At 44.4% G+C, this 18656-nt stretch overlaps 1 protein-coding gene and 1 long non-coding RNA gene across 2 annotated transcripts in view; one reads left to right on the top strand and one right to left on the bottom strand.

Moving 5' to 3' along the window:
- The window catches only part of parvg (parvin, gamma), a 47597-nt gene extending 34174 nt beyond the window's left edge, over positions 1–13423 (top strand). The window contains exon 13 of the mRNA XM_068050860.1: positions 12859–13423. Within this exon, the coding sequence (XP_067906961.1) occupies positions 12859–12932 (74 nt within the window). The 3' untranslated portion in view covers positions 12933–13423. The remainder of the gene's footprint in view (positions 1–12858) is intronic.
- LOC137379676 (uncharacterized) overlaps positions 1–18656 on the bottom strand; it is a 69354-nt gene that overhangs the window by 23818 nt on the left and 26880 nt on the right. Inside the window, exon 2 of the long non-coding RNA XR_010976887.1 lies at positions 5534–5658. This is a non-coding gene — a long non-coding RNA (uncharacterized lncRNA). The remainder of the gene's footprint in view (positions 1–5533; positions 5659–18656) is intronic.

The raw sequence follows: 18656 nt of genomic DNA, 5'->3' as shown, positions 1-18656 counted from the left end.
CAATGATGAGGTGCAATATCTCCAGGAGCAGAGGCAGACCCATAGGCAACAAGGGCGCAGGGATTGGGAACGAGGGGCAGGGAGGCAACGAAGGTTCTTCCACCAAAGGAGAAGCTACCTGGACATGTCAGAGCAGCAGTGCCACAGAAGGCTGCCCCTGTCTAGGCAGATGGTCACTGACACATGTGCCCTGGTTGAGGGTCATCGAGTGTTCGCAGCAGCCACCGCCATGAAGAAATGAAGACACACAAGTCACCTCAGTGCAACAACATCCCAGTGCTTTATCCATGTACAGTGTAATATTATTTCATAAGAATCATAGGAAATAGGAGCAGGAGTAGGCCATTCAGCCCATTGAGCCTGCTCCGCCATTCAAATAGATCATGGATGATCATCTCCCTCAACACCAATTTTCCCCACCATCCCCATATCCCTTGATCTCATTAGTATCCAGATATCTACTGATTTCTGTCTTGAACATGCTCAATGATTGAGCTTCTACAGCCCTCTGAGTAAAGAAATTCCTCTTCATCTCAGTCTTAAATGGCCTACCCCTTATTCTGACACTGTGTCGCTAGGTTCTAGACTCACCAGCCAGAGGAAACATCCATCCTGTCACTCCCTGTAAGAATTTAGTAAGTTTCAATTAAATCACCTCTCATTCTTTGAAACTCTAGAGAATACAGGCTCAGTTTCTGTAATATCTCCCCTCATAAGACAATCCCGCCATCCCAGGGATTAGTCTGGTAAACCTCCGTTGCACTCCCTCTATGGCAAATATATCGTTCCTTAGATAAGGAGATGAAAACTATACACAATACTCCAATGCGGTGTCCCCAAGGCTTTATACAATTGCAGAAAAACATTTTGTACTCCAATCCCCTTGCAATGAAGGCCAACATACCATTTGCCTTCCTAATTGCTTGCTGCACCTGCATGCTAGCTTTTAGTGACTCATGAACATGAACATGGACACCAGGTCTCTTTGGACTTCAACACTTCCCAACCTCTCACCATTTAAGAAATACTCTGTCTTTCTGTTGTTTCTACCAAAGTAGACAACTTCACACTTATTCACATTATATTCCATCTGCCCTGTTCTTACCCATTCACTTAGCCTGTCCAAATCCCCTTGATCCTCCTTGCATCCTCCTCACAACTTACATTTCCACCTGTGGCCCAAGCACTGATCCTTGTGGTACCCCACTAGTAACAGCCTGCCGACCTGAGAATGACCCATTTATTCCTACTCTCTGTTTTCTGTCTGTTAACCAATTCTCAATTCATAGTAGTATATTACCCCCAATTCTATGTGTTCTAATTTTGTTTACTAACCTCCTGTGTGGGACCTTATAAAAAGCCTTCTGAAAATCCAAATGCACCACATCCACTGCTGCTCCTTTATCTATGCACAACTAACATCCTCAAAAAAACTACAACAGGTTTGTCAAACATGATTTCCCTTCATAAAGCCATGTTGATTCTGCCCAATCATATCATTATTTTCCAAGTGTCCAGTTACCTCATCCCTTATAATGTATTCTAGCATTTTCCTTACTGCTGAAGTCAAACTAACAGGTCTGTAGTTCTCTGTTTTCTCTCTCGCTTCCTTCTTAAATAGTGGGGTTACATTTGCTACTTTCCAGTCTGCAGGAACCCTTCCAGAATCTATCGAATTTTGAAAGATAACCATCAATGCATCCATTATCTCTATAGCCACCTCCTTCAGTACTCTGGGGCGTAGCTCTCTGGTCCAGGGGATTTATCAACTTTTAATCCAATTAATTTTTGAGTACTACCGCTTTATTGCAGTTCCTCATTTTTATAAGTCCCTTGGTTCCCTTGTATTTCTGGGAGATTTTGTGTGTCTTCCTGTGTGAAAACAGACACAAAGTAATTGTTTTCTTTCTCTGCCATTTTCAAATTTTTCATCACAAACTCTCCTGTCTCCGCCTGCAATGGACTCACGTTCGTCCTTGCTAATCTTTTCCTTTTCACGTACCTAAAGAAGCTTTCACAGTCCGCCTTAATGTTTCTAGCTAGCTTGCATTATAATCCCTTTTCTCTTTCTTTACCAGTTTCTTGGTCCTCCTTTGTCGGCTTATAAATTGCTCCCAATCCTTGGGCTTACCGCTTTTTCTGGCGACCTTGTAAGCCACTTCCTTTGTCCTGATGCAATCTTTTTTGTAGTCACAGTTGATTCATCTTTCCTGTTGGGTTTTTGTGTCTTAGAGGAATGTTTATTTGTTGTAAACTGTGTAATACTTCTTTAAATACTAGCCATTGTCTGTCTACCGTCAAATCTTTTCATGTATTTTCCCAATCCACCATAGCCAACTTGCCCCTCATAACTTCATAGTTTCTTTTGTTCAGATTTAAGACCCTAGAATGACCCTAGGGCGGCGCAGTGGTTAGCACCGCAGCCTCACAGCTCCAGCGACCCGGGTTCAATTCTGGGTACTGCCTGTGTGGAGTTTGCAAGTTCTCCCTGTGTCTGTGTGGGTTACCTCCGGGTGCTCCGGTTTCCTCCCACATGCCAAAGACTTGCAGGTTGATAGGTTAATTGGCCATTATAAATTGCCCCTAGTATAGGTAGGTGGTAGGGAAATATAGGGACAGGTGGGGATGTGGTAGGAATATGGAATTAGTGTAGGATTAGTATAAATGGGTGGTTGATGGTCAGCACAGACTCTGTGGGCCGAAGGGCCTGTTTCAGTGCTGTAGCTCTAAAAACTAAACTAAATGAACTATATCTCTTTCAAACTTAATGTAAAATTCTGTCATATTGTCACTATTTCCTAATGGCTCCTTTACTGCAAGGTTATTAATTTGTTCTCCCTCATTACAAAATACCAAATCTAAAATAGCCCAATCCCTAGTGGTTTTTCAACATGCTGCTCCAGGATCCCATCTCATACACACTCCAGGAATTCATCCTCCACAGCATTAGTGCTAATTCGGTTTACCCAATCTAGATGCAAATTGAAGATCGCCCATTATTACTGTATTGCCCATGCTATATGCAGCTCTAATTTCCTGATTTATACCATGCCCAACATTACCACTACAGTTTGGTGGCCTATAAACAACTCCCACCAATGTTTGCTGCCCCTTGCTTTTCCTTAGCTCCACCCAAACTGATTCTACATCTTGATCCTTCAATCTAATATCCTCTCTCACTAATGTACTGATCTCGTCCCTTATTAACAGTGCTACCCCACCTCCATTTCCCCTCTGCCAATCTTTCCTAAATGACGAATATCCCTGAATATTCAGTTGCCAGTCCTGGTCAGCCTGTAATCATGTCTCCGGAATGGCAATTAAATCATACCCATTTGCCTCTATTTGTGCCTTCAATTCATCTACCTTGTTGTGAATACTGCGTGCATTCAGATAGAGTGCCCTTAACTTTGTCTTAACATTATTCCTCATTCCGATCCTATTTGATATTTGCTTTCGTCGTGTCTGCCGTCTAATTTCGCTCACTACTTTTCTACTTCCTGTTACCAGTTTTGCTTCCCTCCAATCTGAGCTCCCAACCCTTTGACAATTTAGTTTAAACCCTCCCCAACAGCACTAGCAATTCTCCCTGTTAGTCCTGGTCCTGCTAAAGTGCAACCCATCCATCTTGTACAGGTCCCACCTACCCTAGAACAGGTCCCAATACCTCAGAAATCTGATGCCTTCCCTCCTGCACTAATTCTCCAGCCACGTGTTCAATTGCTCAATCCTGTTATTCCTCGCTCACTAGCACATGGCACTGGGATTAATCCTGAGATTACTTCTTTTGAGGTCCTACTTTTTAGTTTCGTTCCTAACTCCCTAAATTCTGCTTTCAAGACCTTATCCCTCTTCTTACCAATGTCGTTGGTACCAATGTAGAGTACAACCTCTGGCTGTTCATCCTCCCCCAGAGGAAAGTCCTGCAGCCACTCCATGACATCCTTGACCCTGGCACCAGGGAAGTAACATATCATTCTAGTGTCACATGTGTGGCGCAGAAATATCTGTCTGATCCTCTAACTAACAAATCCCCTATCACTATTGCCCTTCCACTTTTCTTTCTCCCCTCCTGTGCAGCTGAGCCACCCGTGGTGCCACGGACTTGCCTCTTGCTACATTCCTCTGAGGAACCATCTCCCTCACCAATATCCAAAATGGAAAACCGGTTAGCAAGCAAGATTGACTCAGGGGACTCCTGCACTACCTGCCTGGTTCTCTTAGACTGTCTGGCGGTCACCCATCCCCTCTTTGCCTGCACACTCTTAACCTGTGGTGTGACCACCTTCCTAAACGTGCTATCCACGTAGTTTTCTTTCTCGCGGATGCACCACGGCGTCTCCAGCCGCTGCTAGAGTTCCGAAACCCAGGGCTGAAGCTTCTGCAGCTGGTGACGTTTCCTACAGATGTGCTTGCCAAGGACATGTGGTGCGTCCACGACTTCCCACATACCACAGGGGGTACATTCCACTCCGCTGAGCTGCCCTGCCATACCTTAACTTTACAAACTAATTATTGTTAATGTAATAAGTAGAATAATTACCAGTTGCTCACCAATTAGCTTCTTCCCCTGTATCGAAGTAAGAACCAAATACTGGAGGACGCAAAGGCAGAAAATGAAAAGAAAGAGACAAAGGAGCACCTCCTTTTTACATCAGAGATACCCAAATGACCCACAAAGTGACATTACTGATGTGGTGGCCTGTGCTCACAGCCTCTCCTACACACTGCTCCCACTATGGCTGAAGATGAGGTGGAGCCAGACTGCTTGCTAGTACCTGTAGGGTCTGAGATGCCTGTGGTGGTCAGCCTTGGTGTGGACGTGCCGGTGGTGGGGTGGGGGGAAGGCACCTCCAAAGGCTGCTGCACCAGCGTCACTACGCTGGCAGCCTCTGCTGCAGGACATGACTCTACAGATGCTTTGTCTGCCCGAGGGGCCATGGGGGCTGCTGAGGTTAGTGGAACCCTGTGAGTGCTGGCCCCCTCATTATCATCTATCCCCACCTCAGCCCTTTCTTGGCGCCCTTCATCGCTGGAGGGAACCACCAGCTGATGCACAGCTGGCATCTACTCCATGTTTAGTTGTGCCATTTACACCACTGACTGGTCAATGCTACAGACTGTGGCATGCATTCCATGCATGTCAGTGCGCTGTTCCTGCATCCAATCTGATGCCGCATATGGCTCTCCATTAAGTTGGCTACTCGCTCAATGGAGGAGCTCAGGCACTCAAAGCACTAAGACATTGTGGAACATAGAGATGAATTTATTCCTCCATTCTCATCCCATGACTCCACAGTGCCTCAGGTTACTCTGACGTGTGAGCACACATCTCATGCTAGTTCTCCAGGTAGAGCTGCTGTTTTGTGACTCCCTAAATCTGCATCTGCACCCTACTGAACAGGGCTACTCCTGTACTACATCTACTGAGGGGGACTGGCCATGGTTGACTCTGCCTCCCCGAATCTTCGTGCTCTGATGTGATGTGTGCTTCACCCTGTGCCGCCATCTCTAATAATGCGCGAGGACCCACCAAGCTGCGAATATCTTTGCTGGTGGCAGGTGTGCTAGAAAGATGTGACGGTGCAGGCTCCAATGTGTCTTCCTCCTCGGGTACTTGTTGTCTCTATGTGAACTCCTCCCTCTCTGCAGCTGACCCTGTGGGAGACATAAGAGGAGGTGATGATGAGTGATCGGGTCAGTCAACAGATGGTCACGTTCCTACAAACAATGAAATGACGTCTCATGCTTTGACAGCTCATTGCACGGTGAGCATTGAAATGGGTTCCCTGAGCATGGAAATGTTAAGATTATTTAACCCTGTCCACAGTGGACCCCCATTTCTCCATTCCCAGCTTCTCTGTGGCTTGATACCCTGGGCAAATCAAGGGCCAGCTTCTCAAAATGTGTCAGCGATGCTGGCTGTGGCACCCTGATATCCAGTCGTGTCCTCTCATTCTTCCTGGTGTTCAACTCTCATTTTGCCTGAAAGGTGAATAAAGATACAGTTTGGACCATGCCCTCCTCCCTCACCACTCGCAGCTTTTCATTCACATACACTGCTGCAGTCTGCACTCCAACCTCCAACAGCACCAGGATTATATAGGCCAGTTAGCCCAAAATCTGTCACTGAGAAAATGCTAGAATCCATTATTAAGCAGGACATTTAGAAAATTATTATGCAATTAGGCAGAGTCAACATGGTTTTATCAAAGGGAAATCATGTTTGACAAATTTATTAGAGTTATTTGAGGATGTAACATGTAGATGCAGTGTATTTGGATTTCTAAAAGGCATTTGATAAAGTGCCACATAAAAGGTTCAATGAAGAGTGCAGGAGGGCATGCCAGGATCAGCACCAGGCATACCTCAAAATGAGGTGTCAGCCTAGTGAAGCGACAACCCGGAGTACTTGTTAAACAGCGTAAGCAGCATGTGATAGACAGAGTGAAGTGATCCCATAATCAACGGATCAGATCTAAGTTCTGCAGTCCTGCCACATCCAATCCTGAATGGGGTGGACAATTAAACAACTAACTGGAGGAGGTGGCTCCACAAATATCCCCATCCTCAATGATGGGGTTGCTCAGCACATCAGTGCAAAAGATGAGGCTGAAGCATTTGCAACAATCTTCAGCCAGACGTGCCGAGTGGATGATCCATCTCGGCCTCCTTCTGAAGTCCCCAGCATCACAGATGCCAGTCTTCAGCCAATTCGATTCACTCCACGTGATATCAAGAAATGACAGAAGGCACTGGATACTGCAAAGGCTATGTATGGGCCGTGACAACATTCCGGCTATAGTACTAAAGACCTTTGCTCCAGAACTTGCCGCGCCCCTAACCAAGCTGTTCCAGTACAGCTACAACACTGGCATCTACCCAGCAATATGGAAAATTGCCCAGTTATGACCTGTACACAAAAAAAGCAGGACAAGTCCAACCTGGCCAATTACTGCCCCATCAGTCTACTCTCAATCATCAGTAAAGTGATGGAAGGTGCAGTCGACAGTGCTATCAAGCAGCGGTTGCTTAGCAATAATCTGCTCATTGACACTCAGTTTGGGTTCCGCCAGGGCCACTCAGCTCCTAACCTCATTACAGCCTTGGTTCAAACATGGACAAAAGAGCTGAACTCAAGAGGTGAGGTGAGAGTGATTGCCCTTGATATCAAGGCAGCATTTGACTGAGTATGGCATCAAGGAGCCCTAGCAAAACTGGAGTCAATTGGAAGAAGGGGGAATAATCTCCACTGGTTGGAGTCGTACCTAACACAAAGGAAGATGGTTGTGGTTGTTGGAGGTTAATCATCTCTGCTCCAGGACATCACCACAGGAGTTCCTCAGGGTAGTGTCCTTGGCCCATCCATCTTCAGCTGCTTCATTGATGACCTTCCTTCAATCATAAGGTCAGAAGTGGGGATGTTTGCTGATGATAGCACAATGTACAGCACCATTTGCGACTCCTCAGATACTGAGGCAGTCCATGTAGAAATGCAGCAAGAACTGGACAATATCCAGTTGGGCTGATAAGTGGCAAGTATCAATCGTGCCACACATGTGCCAGGCAATGACCATCTCCAACAGAGAGAATCTAACCATCTCCCCATGACATTCAATGGCATTACGATCGTTGAATCCCCCACTATCAACATTCTGGGGGTTACCATTGACTAGAAACTGAACTGAAGTAGCCATATAAATAGTGTAGCTACAAGAGCAGGTCAGAGGCTAGGAATCCTGTGGCAAGTAACTCACCTCCTGACTCCCCAAAGCCTGTCCACCATCTACAAGGCTCAAGTCAGGAGTGTGATGGAATACTCTGCACTTGCCTGGGTGGGTGCAGCTCCACCAACAGTCAAGAACCAACAGTCGACACCATTCAGGTCTAAAGCAGTCCACGATTGGCACCACATCCACCACTTTCAACATTCACTTCCTCTACCACTGACGCACAGTGGCAGCAGTGTATCCCATCGACAAGATGCACTGCAGCAACTCACTAAGACTCCTTAGACAGCACCTTCCAAACCCGTGACCTCTACCACCTAGAAAGACAAGGGCAGCAAATACATGGGAACACCACCACCTGCAAGTTCCCCTCCATGCCACACACAATCCTGACTTGGAACTATATCGCCGTTCCTTCACGGTCACTGGATAAAAATCCTGGAACTCCCTTCCTAACAGTATTGTGGGTGTACCTACCCCACATGGACTGCAGCAGTTCAAGAAGGCAGCTCACCACCACCTTCTAAGGGAAATTAGGGATGGGCAATAAATGCTGGCCTAGCCAGCGATGCCCACACCTCATGAATGAATAAAATAAAAGGTTACTGCACAAGATAAGAGCTCATGGCATTGGGGTAATATATTAGCATGGATAGAGGATTGGCTAAGTAACAGGAAACAGAGATTCAGGATAAATGGGGCATTTTCAGGCTGGCAAACTGTAACTAGTGGAGTGTCACAGGGATCAGTGCTGGGACTCTTCTAATTACAATGTATATTAATGACTTGGATGAAGGGAGCGAGTGTATTGTAGCCAAATTTGCGGATGATACAAAGATAGGTAGGAAAGCAAGTTGTGAGGAGGACACAAAGTGTCGGCAAAGACATATAGATAGTTTAAGTGAGTGGGCAAAAAAATTGGCAGATGGAGTATAATGTTGGAAAATGCAAGGTTGTCCACTTTGGTGGGAGGAATAGAAAAACTGAGTATTATTTACATGGAGAGAGAGACAGCTGAATGCTGCAGTACAGAGGGATCTTGGTATCCTTGTACATGAGTCACAAAAAGTTAGCATGCAGGTCCAGTAAATAATTATGAAGGCAAATGGAATGTTGGCATTTATTGCAAGGGGTATAGAAATAAGGAAGTGTACAGGGCATTGGTGAGACTGCACCTAGAATACTGCATACAGTTTTAGTCTCCTTACTTAAGGAGGGATATACTTGCATTGAAAACAGTTCAGAGAAGGTTCCCCACGCTCATTCCTGGGATAAAGGGCTGTCTTCTGAGGAAAGGTTGAGCAGGTTGGACCTATACTCATTGGTGTTCAGAAGAATTAGAGGTGATCTTATTGAAACATATAAGGTTCTGAGGGGGCTTGACGGGGTAGATGCTGAAAGGATGTTTCCCCACATGGGGGAATCTAGAACTAGGGGGCACAGTTTCAAAATAAGGGGTCTCCCTTTTAAGATGGTGATGAGGAGGAATTTCTTCTCTGACGGTCATTAATCTTTGGAATTCTCTTCCCCAGGGAGCAGTGGAAGTTGGGTCATTGAATATATTCAAGGCTAAGTTAGTCAGATTTTTGATCTACAAGGGAGTCACGGGTTATGGGGGTCAGGCAGGAAAGTGGAGTTACGACCACAATCAGATCAACCATGATCTTACTGAATGCCGGAGTAGGTTCCTGCTCCTTTTTCTTATCTTATGATCTATGCTCATAGGTCATCAAGGCTACTGAGCACACATCTCTCCCAGGGTCAGGAGAGCTCTGTGCGCCCTCAGGATGCCCCTCTCTTTTGCACATTGGTGACCAGGAGCCATGCCTTCTGGGTCTATATTTGGACTCACCTGTCGAGAACTAACAAGGTCATTGAAACAATCTGGCACTGCACCCAGTTCCTCCTTACCACTCCTCTGCTGCTGACGTCATTAGTCACCTCTAGCTATAATGTACAAAATTTTGAGGGGCATAGATAGGTTAGAAAGGAAGAAACATTTTCCCTTAGCAGAGGTGTCAATAACCAGGGGGCATAGAGTTAAGGTAAGGGGCAGGAGGTTTAGATGGGATTTGAGGAAAACATTTTTCGCACAGAGGGTGGTTGGAATCTGGAACACACTGGCTGAAGGGGTGGTAGAGGCAGGAACCCTTACAATATTTAAGAAGTATTTAGATGAGCACTTGAAATGCCATAGCATAGAAGGCTACAGTCCAAATGCTGGAAAATGGCCGGCGCAGACATAGTGGGCCGAAGGACCTGTTTCTATGCTGTATGACTCTATATCTTCAATGATTCCAAGTGAATCTCACAAAAAAAAATCACTTGATTTGAACAATGTGTTGTCACGCCAGTGTGCTTTGTTGAATGATAATTTTCTTGAACTCACTGACTGGAGATCTGAATTTATATATATTTTTAAAAAGACATTTAAAAAAGAGCAGCTAAGAGGATGACTTTGCTGGCAGCTTAGGATGGCCACCTAATTTGCAATGCTGCATCCCACATTGCAAAGATTGTGAGGAGGGAGACTAAATGTCTGCTTATTTCCCAGAAAGAAGCAAGACCCAGGAAGTTTAAGGGAACTGTTTGCTTTTCTTTTAGCCAGAAGAAATATTGCTAACTACTATGTTTGAATGATTGAGTGACTGTCGTGTAACAAGCCCCTCCCTATCTGTGGTTTTAAGCTTGTGTCTTTCTGCAGCAGAGAAAAGAGAAGCTTCTGGACTCTGACATGTGCGGACCTAAGTAGGAGTTCCTCTCTCTCTCTCTCTCTCCCTCCCTCTCTCCATTTCAGCTTACAAGCTTTGAACTCTGCCTGTTTGACTGTCTGTCTTTGCATACTTCGGTTGCAATCAGAAATCCCGTTGGACGAAATCATCCACATCGCTGTCTCCAAGAGACCTACCGAACTAGTCATCTACCTCTTCAAACTAAAAGCCTCAGGACCACCGAATTCAGCCAGAAACTAGCCGAATCATCAAACCCCACAGACTGTATATCTCTTTTTCTATGGACTCCAACGCAACCAAGCTACCTTTCCCCACTCTGTAACCTGTTTGTGTTGTGTGTGAGTTAAAGTTGGCGCATAGTTTATTATTTTCATTAGTTAGTTTAGATACAATAAAGTTAACCTCTTTCTTTGTTAAAGTCAAGAAAGCCTATCCGATTGGTTCTTGTTATGATCATAGCAAGTAAGTAATCAAACACCTACTGAATTGGCCAGTACATCCACTATAAGAAAAAATTAAACCTGTTATGGTCCAACAAGGAGAAGGAAAAGAGGGAAGCCCTTCGACCCCTCCTCACATGACCATAACGGTGTGTTTAAAACAGAGTACTGTCCCCAGGAATTTGAAATTACAGGTAGATTATTAGAGGGAAAACAGTTAGAACAGATTAGCACTGGCACTGGTCATTAACCTGCTTCTTCCATCTGTGTCCTGTACATGGACCACAGACCAACTGGAATCAGCTCTATTGTGCAGGATTACAGTCTGTATGTACAGATGCAAGGCAATAATACAACAGGGAGATCAGACAATATTAGATATTTTTGTTTTTAAAACTCTTTAACAATGTTCATAACAGCTAAAATCAAGTTCTAACTTTGCAAACCAGAATAAAGGGCATAACCAGATACATCAACAATTGAGTAATATATGGAACTATTATGTACCTATCACTGTGCATCTGTGTACTACTTTGGTAAGTTACAGCTAAGAACAGATTTTTGAAGAAATTATTGTGTGCTTGTACAAGGCACTAAGGAGGGTATAGCTATGGCCTCAGTCTCTTTATTTCAAATAGGCCTGTCATATCTCTTAGTTGCATTGCTCTGGACTACAGGAATACATGTTTAGCACATGTGCTGATGGGTGCTGCCAGGTATGCAGAGCAGCACAAGACAAGGTCTTCACAGATGCTGCCTGACCTGCTGAGTATTTCCAGCATTTTCTGTTTTTATTTCAAATTTCCATCAGCTGCAGTATTTTGCTTTTGTATAAGGCTTAAGGCAGAATTGAACACCTTAAAACAGATTTATTGAGGGAAACAATGGAAATGGTATGGCATTAAAAATGGGGAATGTATAAGTTAAAATTAAAAGCCATTTCACAGAAAAAGCTGAATTGAAATTAAATTGGAAAATTAAGTGAAAAGGGAAGATCACATGAAAGAGAATGTGTTATATATTTTCCCTTAATATGTGTAGCTAATCTAGAGCAGCAATAAACAAAGCTAACAAAATGCAGCACTACATTGTTAAATGAGTAGTTTACAATTCATGGTGAATTGGGATAGTGCACTGGTCAGACCACACCTGAGTACAGTGTCCAGTTTTAATCACTGAGACATGGGTAATATTCAGATCATGAAATGATACAGAGAAGAGTTGTAAGTTCGATTCCTTCCTTCCAAGGATTTAGCTGAAATACATTGAAGAAACTGAGGCACTTTCTCCATGAATGAAGGCTTGGTTGGAGTAGGCCTCCAATGTATGTGGAATTAGATCCACAGAACCTTCAATTATCCTTTATTGGAGCAAATCTTTTCAGCTCCTGGGTCAACGAGGTACAGGCTGTCATTTGTCTTTTCAGATGCAATATCTCAAATGTATGGTATTGAGCAGGTAACTCTGAAACATTGTTTCAAGCCATAAAGGACAAGGGGGCAAAGGTACAAATAGGTGAACAGCAAATTTAGGTCAGGAAAAGTTTATTCATGGAACAAATAATCAATAGTCGTTTGGTAGTACAGAAAATTTGAGAATTGCTGAAAATAGAGACATGTTGTCGCAGCTTTTTATCTTGCACTCATCAGGACAACACACAATACGAATAACATTGGTTAATCTTGCGCATTGTCCTGATGAGTGCAAGACGAAAAGCTTCAACAACATGTCTTTATTTTCAGCAATTCTCATTATCAATATTTGGAGTGGGCATTCAGGTAGTAAAGGGAAAATGAAAACCGTAGAGCCAGCTGGATGGTTTGATTGGGGGACTGTGATGGTGGAAGTTCCTTTTTGATTCGTGAAGCTAAGGCTGGCTCAGTTGCCGACTTTGTTTGTATTTATCTTATGATTAAACATTTTTAAAAACTCTCTCTCTTCCCCATCTCCCCACAGATATTGTAAACCTGGACAGGAAAGCCACAACCAGAATCTTGCATTGCTTGTTTGCAAAGTACAAGGACAAGTGAAGGAGAGTGTGGAACTTACTGCAGCATGAAGGCAACCTTCAAATGAGTTGATTGCAGAAAATCAAATGAGCAAGGGAAGGGAATAGTTTTATGTTGTAACCCACATGGTGGTTTAAAGATTTATGCAAGATCTGTTGCATGAATTGCCTAAACCATTGCCTATTTTATCTTCACATAATTAGCTGAAATTATCAAGCAGCACTTTTTTTTTAAGAATACTGTGACTTTATATTTTATATGCAATTTGTAAATATAAAATAACAAACATTGAGTACACTTTGTAATGAGAAAAGGTCAATTGGCAAGGAACCTGGTTAGTATAAAGAAATTAAGCTCGGGTTATTAAGAGTTGAATAACATTTTACAACAAAGTGCAACAAATTCTGTCCTCCTTTAACACTTAAACTCTGTTCACTAAGCCTGTCTGTAAGATTTAACATGCCTCTGTGGATTCTCAATGCTGCTGCGAAATAAACTTAACAGTAATGTGAGTCAGTGAAGCATTGTTGTTAGGAGGATATTGTTGTCCAGCTGGGCAGGTGAGCAATTATATTAACACTGTGGTAAACTGTATGGCTTCTACAAACCAGCACACTGAAATGCCAATCATTAAACATAATCACTCCTACTGAGCTGCTCCATAGCCTCAGCAAGTGAATGTATCATCTAGAGTAGAACTGGGACACAAAGAATAAGAATGCTCCAAGTTAGTTGAGTTAGTTCAGTGAGCACATTCATAGGAGTGATAGAATTAGCGAGGGAGGGGGAGTCAGCTGGATCTTCAGCTTCTAATTAATACCTCATCATCAGTGCTGAAAAGAATGCTTATGGAAATTAGATAAGGACAAAATGAGGCTCAGCTATGATGCTCCCATCCCCCACACTCGGCATAGTCTGCCAGCACTAATTGTCCAGGCTCACAGATTTAAAAAATGACCACAGCTAGCAACGCTCAAGGTGTTGTATCTCAGCATGAGTCATGGAAGAGGAGGGGGAGAAAATCACTTTCTAAAAGTGATGAATAATCAATGCAGTTAGTTACTGTAATCTTTCCTGTAGTTCTTTTTTGCAGGAGTTGAAACAATGTGGTTTTCATTAAGAAACTTTGGTGTCATGCTAGGCCCCCAACTGACAAGAATGAGGCACATCAATTTTGTCGTGAACATTGATTTTTAACTGTTATTGGAGTGAGGAAATGACTTGTTAAACAGATCAGCTATGGCTGGAAAAAAACATGTACATATTAACAGACATCGAAGGTGAGGAAGCCCATTCCAGGGCCTTCGAAGGAGGATACAATCCACAAGGGCCAGGACTGGTTAGACCAGCTGGTCACAAGACTACCTGGCTGTTCCAGGGTTTTCTTTTGAACTGGCCACAGAGAGTTTGAAGGCAGAAAGTCTGTTTGTTCCTGGACTGAGAAGATCTCACTCCTGTCTGCTCCCATTTCTTTCTCACAAGCCTCTGAATCCACTGAAGACAAATGAACCCCAAGAGAGAAAAGTCTCCTACATTGAACAAGGTTTAAGAAGAACACTGGGCCTCAATGAAAAGCAAGCTTTACCTACAATCAAGGACTCTACAGTGAGCTTGAAGAACCATAACAACAACTCTTCAGATATTGCCTCAAACCTTTCCACATTATTTTTCTTCTCTTTTCTGTCTGTATTTGCATGTGTGTATCGCATATGCATGCTAATGTGGGTGGGTCGTGTATTAGTAAGCATCAACCGAATTAGAGTTTGTTTAATAAATTTCAACTTTTCTTCTTTAGAGCTAAGAAAGCCTGTTTATGCTGGTTTCTTTGCCTTATAATTGGAAAGTAGTGAACAAGGTTTCACGAAAGGGGAGCTAAAAATAAGGTGTGTCTAAAATTAAACTCTGTTATGTCTCTGAACGGACAGAGGGCATTCTGAAGGGGGGAGGGTGAACAGCCAGAGGTTGTGGTACACATCGGTACCAATGACATAGGCAGGAAGAGTGACGAGGTCCTGCAGGGGGAGTTTAGGGAGTTAGGTAGTAAGTTTAAAAAAACAGGACCTCTAGGGTTGTAATCTCTGGATTACTCCCTGTGCCACGTGCCTGTGAGGCTAGAAATAGGAAGATAGTGCAGCTAAACACGTGGCTGAGCAGCTGGTGTAGAAGGGAGGGTTTCAGATATCTGGACCATTGAGCTCTCTTCAGGGACAGATGGGACCTGTACAAGAAGGACGGGTTGCATCTAAACTGGAAGGGCACTAATATCCTGGCTGCAAGGTTTGCAAGCGTCACTCGGGAGGGTTTAAACTAGTGTGGCAGGGGGGTGGGAACCAGAGCAGTAGGACAGCTAGTGAAGTAAATGAGGAGGACATAGTAAATAAAGTCAGTAGGACTAAGAGGAAGAGCAGGCAGGCAGATGTTGCTGAGCACAGTGGGACTGGTGGTCTGAAGTGCATTTGTTTCAATGCGAGAAGTATAACAGGTAAGGCAGATGAACCTAGAGCTTGGATTAGTACTTGGAAATATGATGTTGCTATTACAGAGACTTGGTTGAGGGAAGGGCAGGATTGGCAGCTAATTGTTCCAGGCTTTAGAAGCTTCAGGCAGGATAGAGGGGGATGTAAAAGGGGTGGGGGAGTTGCATTACTGGTTAAGGAGAATATCACAGCTGTACTGCGGGAGGACACCTCAGAGTTCATGCAGCGAGGCAATATGGGTGGAGCTCAGGAATAGGAAGGGTGCAGTCACGATGTTGGGGGTTTACTACAGGCCTCCCAACAGCCAGCGGGAGGTAGAGGAGCAGATATGTAGACAGATTTTGGAAAGATGTAAAGGTAACAGGGTTGTAGTGGTGGGTGATTTTAACTTCCCCAATATTGACTGGGACTCACTTAGTGCTAGGGGCTTGGATGGGGCAGAATTTGTGAGGAGCATCCAGGAGGGCTTCTTGAAACAGTATGTAGATTGTCCAACCAGGGATGGGGCCATTCTGGACCTGGTGTTGGGGAATGAGCCCGGCCAGGTGGTCGAAGTTTCAGTGGGGGTGCATTTCGGGAGCAGTGACCATAATTCCATAAGTTTTAAGGTACTTGTGGATAAGGGTAAGAGTAGTCCTCGGGTGAAGGTGCTAAATTGGGGGAAGGCTAATTATAACAATATTAGGCAGGAACTGAAGCATTTAGTTTGGGGGCGGCTGTTTGAGGGTAAATCAACATCTGACATGTGGGAGTCTTTCAAACGTCAGCTGATTAGAATCCAGGACCAGCATGTTCCTGTGAGGAAGAAAGTTTCGGGAAGCTTAGATAACACGGGATATTGTGAGCCTAGTCAAAAAGAAAAAGGAAGCATTTGTAAGGGCTGGAAGGCTAGGAACAGATGAAGCACTTGAGGAATATAAAGACAGTAGGAAGGAACTTAAGCAAGGAGTTAGGAGGGCTAAAAGGGGTCATGAAAAGTCATTGGCAAACAGGATTAAGGAAAATCCCAAGGCTTTTTATACATATATAAAGAGCAAGAGGGTAACCAGGGAAAGGGTTGGCCCACTCAAGGACAGAGATGGGAATCTATGCGTGGAGCCAGAGGAAATGGGTGAGGTGCTAAATGAGTACTTTGCATCAGTATTCACCAAGGAGAAGGACTTGGTGGATGATGAGCCTATGGAAGGGAGTGCAGATAGTTTCAGTCATCTCATTATCAAAAAGGAGGAGGTGTTGGGTGTCTTGCAAAGCATTAAGGTAGATAAGTCCCAGGGCCTGATGGGATCTACCCTAGAATACTGAGGGAGGCAAGGGAAGAAATTGCTGGGGCCTTGACAGAAATCTTTGCATCCTCATTGGCTACAGGTGAGGTCCCAGAGGACTGGAGAATAGCCAATGTTGTTCCTTTGTTTAAGAAGGGTGGCAAGGATAATCCAGGAAATTATAGGCCGGTGAGCCTTACGTCAGTGGTAGGGAAACTATTAGAGAGGATTCTTCGGGACAGGATTTACTCCCATTTGGAAACAAACAAACTTATTAGCGAGAGACAGCATGGTTTTGTAAAGGGGAGGTCGTGTCTTACTAATTTGATTGAGTTTTTTGAGGAAGTGACGAAGATGATTGATGAGGGAAGGGCGGTGGATGTTGTCCATATGGACTTTAGTAAAGCCTTTGATAAGGTCCCGTATGGCAGACTGGTGCAAAAGGTGAAGTCACACGGGATCAGAGGTGAGCTGGCAAGATGGATACAGAAATGGCTCAGTCACAGAAGGCAGAGGGTAACAGTGGATGGGTGTTTTTCTGAATGGAGGGATGTGACTAGTGGTGTTCCGCAGGGATCTGTGCTGGGACCTTTGCTGTTTGTAGTATATATAAATGATTTGGAGGAAAATGTATCTGGTTTGATTAGTAAGTTTGCGGACGACACAAAGGCTGGTGGAGTTGCGGATAATGATGAGGATTGTCAGAGGATACAGCAGGATATAGATCGGTTGGAGACTTGGGCGGAGAAATGGCAGATGGAGTTTAATCCGGTCAAATGTGAGGTAATGCATTTTGGAAGGTCTAATGCAGGTGGGAGGTATACAGTAAATGGCAGAACCCTTAGGAGTATTGACAGGCAGAGAGATCTGGGCGTACAGGTCCACAGGTCACTGAAAGTGGCAACGCAGGCGGATAAGGTAGTCAAGAAGGCATACGGCATGCTTGCCTTCATCAGTCGGGGCATAGAGTATAAAAATTGGCAAGTCATGTTGCAGCTGTACAGAACCTTAGTTAGGCCACACTTAGAATATTGCGTGCAATTCTGGTCGCCACACTACCAGAAGGACGTGGAGGCTTTGGAGAGGGTACAGAGGAGGTTTACCAGGATGATGCCTGGTCTGGAGGGCATTAGCTATGAGGAGAGGTTGGAAAAACTCGGATTGTTTTCACTGGAACGACGGAGGTGGAGGGGCGACATGATAGAGGTTTACAAAGTTATGAGCGGTATGGACAGAGTGGTAGTCAGAAGCTTTTTCCCAGGGTGGAAGAGTCAGTTACTAGGGGACATAGGTTTAAGGTGCGAGGGGCAAAGTTTAGAGGGGATGTGCGAGGCAAGTTTTTTTTACACAGAGGGTGGTGAGTGCCTGGAACTTGCTGCTAGGGGAGGTGGTGGAAGCAGATACGATAGCGACGTTTAAGAGACATCTTGACAAATATATGAATAGGAAGGGAATAGAGGGATATGGGCCCCGGAAGTGCAGAAGGTGTTAGTTTAGGCAGGCATCAAGATCGGCGCAGGCTTGGAGGGCCGAATGGCCTGTTCCTGTGCTGTACTGTTCTTTGTTCTTTGTAAGACCAGGTGAAGGCTGAGAGGGATCCCTAGACACATTTCTCACCTGGTTCTAACGGAAATTTGGGTACTAGCGACTGGAATTGACCCACAGACAAATGAGAGAAATTGGAAGTGGGAAGCCAAATTGTTCCCAATCAAAAAAGAGCAAGATAGGTTTTCTTGTGGTTGTGTGTGCTTGAATACTAACATGTCTGCAACTGAAGCTAGTATCTCCCCAAACCAGGGTGAAGTAACTTGGGATAAATTAAAAGCGTTGTCTATGGAGGAGTTGAGGAAAATGGTTGAGCAGTGTGGGATCACTGTACGTGGCAAGGCTAGGAAGTCTGAACTCCCAAGGCTAGTGGCCAACCATTTTTCCCTTGAATCTGAAGAAGCAGGGTTAGAAGCAGACTGACAGGGTATTGCGAGCAAAGATACAATTGGAACAGAGGA

The sequence above is a fragment of the Heterodontus francisci genome, chromosome 18 (genome assembly GCF_036365525.1).
Source record: "Heterodontus francisci isolate sHetFra1 chromosome 18, sHetFra1.hap1, whole genome shotgun sequence".
Taxonomy (NCBI): domain Eukaryota; kingdom Metazoa; phylum Chordata; class Chondrichthyes; order Heterodontiformes; family Heterodontidae; genus Heterodontus; species Heterodontus francisci.
Note: the sequence above shows the minus strand (reverse complement) of the source record. Positions and strands in the feature narration are given on the sequence as shown.